At 40.2% G+C, this 12,103-nt stretch overlaps 1 protein-coding gene across 1 annotated transcript; it reads left to right on the top strand.

Annotated features, from left to right (window-relative positions):
* Positions 1 to 3,715: 3,715 nt before the first annotated feature.
* Positions 3,716 to 11,865, top strand: LOC133645787 (uncharacterized). The gene is made up of 2 exons (XM_062040662.1): positions 3,716 to 3,811; positions 10,505 to 11,865. Exon 2 carries the CDS (start codon positions 10,521 to 10,523, stop codon positions 11,760 to 11,762), a length of 1,242 nt encoding a protein of 413 aa, XP_061896646.1. The 5' UTR covers positions 3,716 to 3,811; positions 10,505 to 10,520; the 3' UTR covers positions 11,763 to 11,865.
* Positions 11,866 to 12,103: the final 238 nt, after the last annotated feature.

Genomic DNA, 12,103 nt, shown 5'->3' with positions numbered 1-12,103 from the left:
TTGGTTGGGAAATAACCCAAATTTCAATGGCCAAATTAACGTCAGAACCCAACATTGAATAAACGTCGTCAAAAAGCATGTTGTTTCAACGTAAAGTTTGTGTTGTAGAATATTGGTTGGGAAATGACCAAATTTCAATGGTCAAATCAATGTCAAAACCCAACATTGAATAAACGTCGTCAAAAAGCATGTTGTTTCAACGTAAGGTTTGTGTTGTAGAATATTGGTTTGGAAAATGACCAAAATTCAATGGTCAAATCAACGTCAGAACCCAATATTGAATAAACGTCATCAAAAAGCATGTTGTTTCAACGTTGTATTTGTGTTGTACAATATATTGGTTGGGAAATTACCAAATGTTAATGGTCAAATCATTGGCGTTGTTAGGCCTATTTTAGGGGGGCTCAAGCCCCCCTAAAATGTTCTTAAGCCCCCCCTAAATAATTTGGTGTTAAAAAAAAAAAAAATCTTTTTTTTTTCTTTTACAAATACATGCCGACATATTCATTATAAAGTAGCCCGAATATGAGTTTAAATAAATAATCATATAACCTGTCATTATTCACTCAGTTTCCCCTCACTTCATAGTGTAAGGTAGAGAGCCCCTTTAGTGCGTCGGTATCCAATCCATTCCACTTGTTCATATAGAAAATGCCCACATCACTCAAAATCCAGTCCGCATTTTCTATGCGACCTTGCAGTCCTGCAAGTGTACGAAGCACATTAGCACACAGCAGTGCAGAACAAGAACCTTGTGTCTGCAATTGTAAATAATTTACTTTTTAAGTTTTGTGTTTCTTGTAAAATCTATATAAAGTAATATACATTAGCTTATTGTTAAAATAATGAAAAAAACATCATTAAATATATTTGTTTTATTGTATTGTTACATTAATAGCTGTTGTATTATTATAGGATGGCTTGTTAAACATTTCATATGATTTTCAGAGGGTGGAAAAACCAAGACATTTAATATAAGATGTAAAATGAATAAATACATAAAAAGAAAAAGAAAAAAAATTGTTAAAAGCCATCGTCCCGGGGAGCATTTCATTTCGTCCTGTGCATTTTTTTACCATCCCCGGGACGACGGGACTACGTTAATCTCAAGCCCTGGAAGTTACATTTTATTGTTTGCATTATTTGTTTCAGCGTTGCACTTTGAAGATGGTCCCTCAGCTCTTTGACAGCTTTGGCTCTTTTTCAGATCAGCAGTCTTTCTTATTTACAGTATATATAAAAGTTTCTCATTTCTATTCAGACTTCCATATATATTTAATTTCCTTAACGGCTTGCCATAATATATATATATACATATATTATATACAAGCCAAATTATCCCGATCCAGATATTACTTTAATTCAAGTAATTAAGTAATATTTCCAGGGCTTGAATTTACAACCATTTTAGTCACATATGTGTAATCTGTGCAACTTCAAAATATTTGGGAACAAACAATTATTGTATTGTGAGCTAAAGTGGTTGCATTAGCCTCTATGTTGTGAATGAATAACATAGAGGCTAATGCCATGACTTTCATTGTGTTTCAGTGTATCTTGAAGGATCATGCAAGTAATTGTTTCTTGTTGATGCTGTAAACAAAATGTCACTGTGCAAACCCATGTTTGTTGTTGTACTGAACACACATTGAAAATAAACCCACTGAAATAATAATAATAACAATGATTAATTTCTAAGTCTTTGTTAGCTGTTTGTGAAGTTTTGTGCTTGTGCGCTACGTTCGCTCGCATCCTGTGCATCTCCTGGGGGCTAAGCCCCCCCCTGTCCTTAAAAGCTAGTGACGCCCCTGGGTCAAATTAACATCAGAACCCAACATTGTTTAAACGTCCTCAAAAAGCATGTTGTTTCAACATTGTATTTGTGTTGTAGCATATTGGTTGGGAAATGACCCAAATTTCAATGGGGAAATTAACGTCAGAACCCAACATTGAATAAACGTCTTCAAAAAGCATGTTGTTTCAACGTTGGATTTGAGTTGCTCAACGTCAGGACCTAATTCAACAAGTTTTCAACGTTGTTTTCATATCTTGTGCCTGCTGGGTGGCTTATTGTATCCTCGTCTCACGAGAAATTTCGTTCATTCGCCGCCATGGAGGCGAGGATTGCTGACTTAGAAATGACTTTGCACTGTGGAGGGACATCAGCCACCGGCGACAATGTTGCAGTCCGTTGAGTACGCGTTCGCTCGCTTGTCGTTGTCCAATTTTCGGGGCGCGGCTAGGATGTGTCAGGAACATGCATTATCACGATATGACGATAGTATTAAAGGCTCTGTGGCCTCTGCTACCAAACGGCTGTTCATGCTTTAAATCAGGGGTCACCAACCTTTTTGAAACCAAGAGCTACTTCTTGGGTACTGATTAATGCGAAGGGCTACCAGTTTGATACACACTTAAATAAATTGCCAGAAATAGCCAATTTGCTCAATTTACCTTTAACTCTATGTTATTATTAATAATTAATGATATTTACACTTAATTGAACGGTTTAAAAGAGGAGAAAACACGAAAAAAATGACAATTAAATTTTTAAACATAGTTTATCTTCAATTTTGACTCTTTAAAATTCAAAATTCAACCGAAAAAAAGGAGAAAAACTTTAAAAAAGAATTTATGGAACATCATTAGTAATTTTTCCTAATTAAGATTAATTTTAGAATTTTGATGACATGTTTTAAATAGGTTAAAATCCAATCTACACTTTGTTAGAATATATAACAAATTGGACCAAGCTATATTTCTAACAAAGACAAATCATTATTTCTTGTAGATTTTCCAGAACAAAAATTTTAAAAGAAATTCAAAAGACCTTGAAATAAGATTTAAATTTGATTCTACAGATTTTCTAGATTTGCCAGAATAATTTTTTTGAATAAGTTTGAAGAAATATTTCACAAATATTCTTCGTCGAAAAAACAGAAGCTAAAATGAAGAATTAAATTAAAATTTATTTATTATTCGTTACAATAAAAATAAAAAAATGTACTTGAACATTGATTTAAATTGTCAGGAAAGAAGAGGAAGGAATTCAAAAGGTAAAAAGGTATGTGTGTTTAAAAATCCTAAAATAATTTTTAAGGTTGTATTTTTTCTCTAAAATTGTCTTTCTGAAAGTTATAAGAAGCAAAGTAAAAAAAATAATGAATTTATTTAAACAAGTGAAGACCAAGTCTTTAAAATATTTTCTTGGATTTTCAAATTCTATTTGAGTTTTGTCTCTCTTAGAATTAAAAATGTCGGGCAAAGCGAGACCAGCTTGCTAGTAAACAAATACAATTTAAAAAATAGAGGCAGCTCACTGGTAAGTGCTGCTATTTGAGCTATTTTTAGAACAGGCTGGCGGGCTACTCATCTGGTCCTTACGGGCTACCTGGTGCCCGCGGGCACCGCGTTGGTGACCCTTGCTTTAAATGGTTGATGACAAGCTTTTTTCCCGCCAATAGGAAAGCGGCGTTAAGTTTCATCGCTTGTTTACTTTCGTTTACACCCTGCATAAAATGTGAGGTACAAAAGCGGCAATACGATCAATTAGCTGAAAAGGAAATAATCCAAATCAAAATAGCGGCTGAAGGAGAGCTCTGTACACATGTGACATTTGATTGCGAGGCCATTTTAACGAAACATACATGAAGCTTTGTATCCAGGAAAGAGAAGTACGTACTGTTTCTTTAAATAAAAAAAACAAAAAAGCAGAGAATAGTGAACTTATCTCCTTCTCGTGTTTACTTTCAGTTCTTGCTGTCTTCCACACAGTGTGGTTACTGTGCGTGACTCAGTCGGCCATAAACAGGTAGGAATGTTCACTCTGCGGCGATATGTGCATTCATACTTTTCATTCACAGGAAGTGCAGAAAGAAAAGTAGTATACCTGTATTCCAGAGAAAGAATAAGCGCTGAAGTAGCATGACCCCGACCGAGCAAGCTGTAGTGTACTGACAACTGTTTTTAGTCCAGAACTATCTTCCACATGCTTGTTTTTGCATCAAGGATGTGAATAACTTTGTACATACAGTATGCCATGCAACTCTTTAAAAGGAGCAGGTAAAAAAAAAAAAGTGGATGTAACATTCGTTCTCCTGAAAGTGAAACTGATTTTTGTCTTCCTCTTCCTCTATGGTGGACTCTTTTACAATAGGAAGCCATTTTTCTAATGTGGGCTTACTTATTGGCAGGGGCGTAGGAATACATTTTAAAAAATATAATATTTATATATATATATATATATATATATATATATATATATATATATATATATATATATATATATATATATATATATATATATATTTTTTTTTTTTTAAATGTATTTATTTTTATTTTTTTTGTGGGTGCCCCCCAATGTTAAACTCATTCTTACGCCCCTGCCAGTAAGTAAGCCCACATTGGAAAAATGGCTTCCTATTGTAAAAGAGTCCAAAAAATATATATTAAAAAAATTAATAAATATATATTTATATATATATACATATATATACTTTTTTTTTATATATTTTTTTTTTTACTCAAACTGCCCACAGTCAGAGCTGGTGAAGGAAAAGGCCTGTCTGTCACATGATGCACGGTTGCGCTTTCAAAATAAAAGCACGTATACCTCCGCAGTATATTTTTTGGGTGGGACAAATGCGTTTTTCTCCAATATCCGTCTCCCTCGGTTCCTACGTCCATGCTTACTGGACACCAATGTAACTCCTTCATACCTTTACCAAAATACTACTACACAACATTGCGCCTATAACAATCCGGATGATTTTTTTCCTCTTTGGTCCGGAGGACACAACGTCCACAGTTTCCAAAAACAATTTGAAATGTGGACTTGGCAGACCATAGAACACTTTTCCACTTTGCATAAGTCCATCTTAGATGAGCTCGGGCCCAGCGAAGCCGGCGGCGTTTCTGGGTGTTGTTGATAAATGGCTTTTGCTTTGCATAGTAGAGTTTTAAAGGCCTACTGAAAGCCACTACTACCGACCACGCAGTCTGATAGTTTATATATCAATGATGAAATCTTAACATTATAACACATGCCAATACGGCCGGGTTAACTTATAAAGTGACATTTTAAATTTGCCGCTAAACTTCCGGTTCGAAACGCCTCTGAGGATGACGTATGCGCGTGACGTAGCCCGGCGAACACGGGTATGCCTTCCACATTGAAGTCGATACGAAAAAGCTCTGTTTTCATTTCATAATTCCACAGTATTCTGGACATCTGTGTTCGTGAATCTGTTTCAATCATGTTCATTGCATTATGGAGAAGGAAGCCAAGCAAGCAAAGAAGAAAGTTGTCGGTGCGAAATGGACGTATTTTTCGAACGTAGTCAGCCACAACAGTACACAGCCGGCGCTTCTTTGTTTACATTCCCGAAAGATGCAGTCAAGATGGAAGAACTCGGATAACAGAGACTCTAACCAGGAGGACTTTTGATTTGGATACACAGACGCCTGTAGAGAACTGGGACAACACAGACTCTTACCAGGATTACTTTGATTTGGATGACAAAGACGCAGACGTGCTACTGTGAGTATGCAGCTTTGGCTTTTTTTTGCGTATGTACGTAACTTTTTTAAAATATATAAGCTTTATGAACCTTGGGTTAGGTGAACGGTCTTTTGGGCTGAGTGATTGTGTGTGTTGATCATGTGTTTGAATTGTATTGGCGTGTTCTATGGAGCTAGGAGCTAGCAGAGGAGCTAGCATAACACGTACCGTACCTACGTGCGCGTCACGTACGTAACTTTTTAAAAATATATAAGCTTTATGAACCTTGGATTAGGTGAACGGTCTTTTGGGCTGAGTGATTGTGTGTGTTGATCATGTGTTTGAATTGTATTGGCGTGTTCTATGGAGCTAGGAGCTAGCAGAGGAGCTAGCATAACACATACCGTACCTACGTGCGCGTCACGTACGTAACTTTTTAAAAATATATAAGCTTTATGAACCTTGGGTTAGGTGAACGGTCTTTTGGGCTGAGTGATTGTGTGTGTTGATCAGGTGTTTGAATTGTATTGGCGTGTTCTATGGAGCTAGGAGCTAGCAGAGGAGCTAGGAGCTAGCATAACAAACACGCAGGTGTTATTATGCAGGATTAATTTGTGGCATATTAAATATAAGCCTGGTTGTGTTGTGGCTAATAGAGTATATATATGTCTTGTGTTTATTTACTGTTGTAGTCATTCCCAGCTGAATATCAGGTACCGTGAGTATGCAGCCTTGGCTGCTAAACATTCGATAACTTGACCGTATGTGCGCGTCACGTACGTAACTTTTTAAAAATATATAAGCTTTATGAACCTTGGGTTAAGGAAACGGTCTTTTGGGCTGAGTGATGGTGTGTGTTGATCAGGTGTTTGAATTGTATTGGCGTGTTCTATGGAGCTAGGAGCTAGCAGAGGAGCTAGGAGCTAGCATAACAAACACGCAGGTGTTTTTATGCAGGATTAATTTGTGGCATATTAAATATAAGCCTGGTTGTGTTGTGGCTAATAGAGTATATATATGTCTTGTGTTTATTTACTGTTGTAGTCATTCCCAGCTGAATATCAGGTCACCCCCGGCTCTCACAGCATCTTCCCTATCTGAATAGCTTCAACTCCCCACTAGTCCTTCACTTGCACTTTACTCATCCACAAATCTTTCATCCTCGCTCAAATTAATGGGGAAATTGTCGCTTTCTCGGTCCGAATCTCTCTCACTTCATGCGGCCATCATTGTAAACAATAGGGAACTTTGCGTATATGTTCAACTGACTACGTCACGCTACTTCCGGTAGGGGCAAGCCTTTTTTTTATCAGATACCAAAAGTTGCAATCTTTATCGTCGTTGTTCTATACTAAATCCTTTCAGCAAAAATATGGCAATATCGCGAAATGATCAAGTATGACACATAGAATAGATCTGCTATCCCCGTTTAAATAAAAAAAATTCATTTCAGTAGGCCTTTAACTTGCACTTACAGATGTAGCGACAAACTGTAAGAGGTGCGCTCTCCACTTAAGCAGCCAGATGGCAGTAGAGTTTTGAATAACTTAAAATATATTTTGTGGCAATTCCAACTTTGACCGCAGCGTCAGTTGCTATGTAGAGTGGCGCTTTCCATCATCTTCAGCATAGTGCATTGCAAAATGATTACCGTAAATTCCGAGCTACAAGCCGCTGCTTTTTTCCTACATTTTGAACCTTGCGGTGTATAAGACTAATTTATGGGTTTTTCTTTGCTTACAGCCAAAATAACAATGGTTAAAAACAAACAAAAAAGCAAATACTTTTTATTGTTTGCGCTATGGGCGCCATCTTTTGGAAGAGTTTGCTCACTGCATGTACCGCGGTGTCCTTCCATTTAGTGCTTTCAAGCGGGAGGTAGAGTGACGTTCTGCCTTTTAGCCATCCATAGCGTTTCTACTCGTAAAGATTCTTCGTTCGTCACTCCAAGTAACGTTTGCGAGTTTTACAATATAACTAAAACTTTTAATACGTATTAAACTGTCCAATGTGTGATGTCTGTAGGAGTGTTTTTAATGCATACAACGTTGAGAACTTGTTGAATTAGGTCCTGACGTTGAGCAACTCAAACATACCGTATTTTCCGCACCATAAGCCGCCCCGTGTTGTAAGCCGCACCTTCAATGAATGGCATATTTCAAAACTTTGTTTACCTATTAGCCGCCCCGTGTTATTAGCCGCACCTACGCTACGCTAAAGGGAATGTCAAAAAAACAGTCAGATAGGTCAGTCAAACTTTAATAATATATCACAAACCAGCGTTCTAACAACTCTGTTCACTCCCAAAATGTAATGTGCAAATGTGCAATCACAAAAATAGTAACAGTCAAAATAGTGCAGAGCAATAGCAACATCAATAACTCAACGTTGCTCATACGTTAGTGTCACACAAAACACAAAATAAACATTTAAAGCTCACTTCCTGAAGTTATTACTCATCTACAAATCCCTCGAATTATTCTTCTTCGGTGTGCTTCACTTGTTTTTTGACACCATCTGTGATGTGGACGCGCATGCAGTCGTAGATCAACAGGGGCGGAGCTGCGTGAAAAAAGTCACCCGGTGTCTTCGCTCATCTTTTCTTCATCCATCCATCCCTTCGAGTTAGCTTTTATGATGACGCCGGCTGGAAAGTTCTCTTTTGGCAAGGCCTTCCTTTTGAATATCACCATGGGTGGAAGTTTCTGGCCGTTAGCATGGCAAGCTAGAACCACGGTGAAGACGACTTCTCATTCCCTGTGGTGCGAATAATCACCGTACGTGTTCCCGTTGTATCCACAGTGCGGTTCACATGAATATCAAAAGTCAGTGGAACCTTGTACGCGTGTCTCTTAGTAGGAGACATTTTGTGGTCTTTACAGAAACACACAAATGAAATGAAACGTAATATCCGCGCGCTTCTTCTTCTACGGGGGCGGGTGCTCACCTTGGCGGTTGCTTACAGTAGAAGAAGAAGCGCTTCCTCTTCTATGGGGGCGGTTGCTTACCATAGAAGAAGAAGCGCTTCCTCTTTTACGGGGAAAAAAGATGGCGGCTGTTTACCGTAGTTGCGAGACCTAAACTTTATGAAAATAAATATTAATATTAATCCATATATAAGGCGCACCGGGTTATTAGCCGCACTGTCAGCTTTTGAGAAAAATTGTGTTTTTTAGGTGCGTCTTATGGTGCGGAAAATACGGTAACGTTGAAACAACATGCTTTTTGACAACATTTAATCCATGTTGTGTTCTGACATTAATTTGACCATTGAAATTTGGTCATTTTTCCAACCAATATTCTACAACAACAATACAATGTTGAAACAACATGCTTTTTGACGACGTTTAATCAATGTCAGGTTGTGACGTTCATTTGACCTTTGAAAATTTGGTAATTTCCCAACCAACAACGTGCATCCAACGTTGGACATCAGCGTTGTCTCAATTTACAAATACAACTATTTTGCCACGTTGTTTCAAAGTCCGTTTTAAAGGACATGTACGTATAATCAGCGTTGTTTCAAAGCGGGTCCATGACGCTGACTTCTGTTTTGTTTGATTAGCCGTTTTACTGCCGTGTTACAGGCACCGTTTGGAAACGATTAAGGCATGTAAATAAACATTTACAGAATCTTTCTGCGTAAATAACTAATTTCACAACGTATATATCTGCGTCCGTGCGGCTAATATGTGGAAAAATATGTTTTTCTTCAAAAATTTAGTGGATGCGGGTCATATCCTACGAAGTCAGACCTACACTGTTTCAATGTCCATTTCTCAGATGATATAATTGTTGATGACTGAAGTGCTGATATCAACCAAACCTAACCCCCCCCCCCCCCCCCGCCCCAAACCCCTCCACATCCCACCCCCCGGATTGTAAATAATGTAAATAATTCAATGTATATACTCTGATAAATAACTTGTGTGATGACTTTATTATGCTGATAGTATATATTTTTACCATGAATTGATTAACGTGGACCCCCACTTAAACAAGTTGAAAAACTTATTCGGGTGTTACCATTTAGTGGTCAATTGTACAGAATATGTACTGTACTGTGCAATCTACTAATAAAAGTTTCAACCAATCCCAGGGCGCTTGATTGTCCAGAAATATGGTAACTCCATATGAATCCCTTTCCTACTGTACGTGAGAAATGTGTTTACCCTGGTCGGACTTCCTATTAGTCGCGATAAACAAGTCACGACTGTACTTTGGCTTGGGATGTAGACCAGCGTTCCATATTGTCGTGTATTCATGATTCTTTCAGGTATTTCGCAATAAGAAGTCATTGTTTGCCAAAGATTAAAAGTGCATCATCTCCTAGGTCGGGGGCCGGCCACCCGCGGCTCTTTAGCGCCGCCCTAGTGGCTCTCTGGAGGTTTTTTAAAAATGTAGGAAAAATGGAAAAAGATGAGGGGGAAAAAAATATTTTTTGTTTTAATATGGTTTCTGTAGGAGGACAAACATGACACAAACCTCCTTAATTGTTATAAATGCTTCACTGATGAGAGTATTTGGCGAGCACCGTTTTGTCCTACTAATTTTGGCGGTCCTTGAACTCACCGTAGTTTGTTTACATGTATAACTTTCTCCGACTTTCTAGGACGTGTTTTATGCCACTTCTTTTTCGGTCTCATTTTGTCCACCAAACTTTTAACGTTGTGCGTGAATGCACAAAGATGAGTTTTGTTGATGTTATTGACTTGTGTGGAGTGCTAATCAGACATATTTGGTCACTGCATGACTGCAAGCTAATCGATGCTTACATGCTATTTAGGCTAGCTATATGTACATATTGCATCATTATGCCTCATTTGTAGCTATATTTGTGCTAATTTAGTTTCCTTTAAGTCCTCTTAATTCAATTTATATCTCATGACACACTATCTGTATGTAACATGGCTTTTAAGTTTTTGCGCTCCAGACAGATTTGTTTTGGTATTTTTGGTCCAATATGGCTCCTTCAACATTTTGGGTTGCCGACCCCTGTCCTAGGTCTTTCCCCCAAGAGATGGCTGAGAATAAATCCCTGACGGCGTCCACCGACGCTCCTCCCGCTCTGATGGAAGGCGAGACTTTCCACGTCTTCATCAGCTACAGCAGCACAGACCAGCAGTGGACGCACTCCCTCATAGACCAGCTGGAGGCCCGCGGCTTGCAAGTCTGCTACCACGAGCGCGACTTCACACCGGGCCGCACCGTGCTGGAGAACATGTCCGAGTGCATCCAGGAGAGCCAGAAGGTCCTGCTGGTGCTCAGCTCGGAGTTCGTGCGGAGCCGCTGGTGCCTCCTGGAGGCCAACATGTCTCTGTTCCGAGACTGTCTGGAGAGGAAGCCCATCGTCCCCGTGCTGCTGGAGCCGGGAGTGTGCGTCCCGCTTCACCTGTGCCACCTCACCTACCTGGAGGCCGTCGACACCGAGTTCCTGGCCAAGCTGCTCAAGGTGCTCTTCACCAACAACCGGCAGCTTCTAGGCGCCACGGTGGTTCCCTACCAGCCTCCGTCCATCTACAACGGCAAGGCCCTGCAGCCTTTGACCGCTGCTAACGTGGAAAATCTTCATAAGTGGGATTCGGGTACGTTCAGTGACATGGTTGTGCCGGACCAACTGCTGCTGATTATCGAGGACAAGGACAACTACCGGAAGGCCATCGCCATCATCAACACTGTTTCTAAAAATGAAGTGTGGCTGCAGCCTCTCTGGATGAGAGTTGTGGTCTACATAAGTGGTTTGATCATGTTGATCTTACTAGCTGGGCTATTTACTTACTCGATAGCAATAGTGACTATAATTCTTCCTGTAGAAATTAACTATACCCCTGTTGGAGCGTGGGTAGTAACCATTGTGAGTTTCTTCTCCGTTCCAATCGGGTTGCTTGTTCAGCTTTCGCTCTGGAAGATGGACGACGAGAAGCACGTGGTGGGGGCGATGCAGAAAGCCGCGGGGCGGGCCAATGCCATCCTCCGCGAGGAGAAGCTCCTCATGGGCTGCCGCTCCAATTCCAACTTATATCTGGTCTACGTTTGTCTGGACGGCTGCGAGGGCGAGTTCGAGGAGGCGTTCGAGTCGCAGGTGGACGCAAAGGAGGCCTTTGAAAAAGCCCTGTGCAATTTCTCGTCGGGTTACGCCTGCTGCCTGGCCAAAAAACACTTCCCTTTCCCTCAGCCCGACTCCCGCCCGGGTCACCTGGTGGGCGGGGTGTGTTTTTGCCAGTACGTCTCCCTGCAGCTGAGCGGCGGGAAGTGGAAGTGAGAGCATGGCGGAGTCCCGAGTACAGTATCTGAGAAAAGTGAGTGCATCCTTCACATTTCATCCATTTTCTATCGCTTGTCCTTTTTGGGGTGGTGGGGGGGCTGGAGCCTAACAGCATTGACACACGAGGGCCAGTTTAGTGTTGCCAATCAACCAATCAACCTATCCCCAGGTGCATGTCTTTGGAGGTGGGAGGAAGCCGGAGTACCCGGAAGGAACCCACGCAGTCATGGGGAGAACATGCAAACCCCACATAGAGCAGGGGTCCCCAAACTTTTTGACTCGGGGGCATTGGGTTCAAAAAATTTGGCCGGGGGCCGGGCTGTGTATATATATATATA

The sequence above is a fragment of the Entelurus aequoreus genome, linkage group LG03 (assembly GCF_033978785.1).
Source record: "Entelurus aequoreus isolate RoL-2023_Sb linkage group LG03, RoL_Eaeq_v1.1, whole genome shotgun sequence".
NCBI lineage: Eukaryota > Metazoa > Chordata > Actinopteri > Syngnathiformes > Syngnathidae > Entelurus > Entelurus aequoreus.
The sequence above is the reverse complement of the archived record's forward strand: the minus strand, read 5'-3'. Positions and strand labels throughout refer to the sequence as shown.

Bases quoted from the DNA above. Each gene is read 5' to 3' on its own strand.
- LOC133645787 (XM_062040662.1), top strand. From the start codon at position 10,521: ATGGCTGAGAATAAATCCCTGACGGCGTCCACCGACGCTCCTCCCGCT.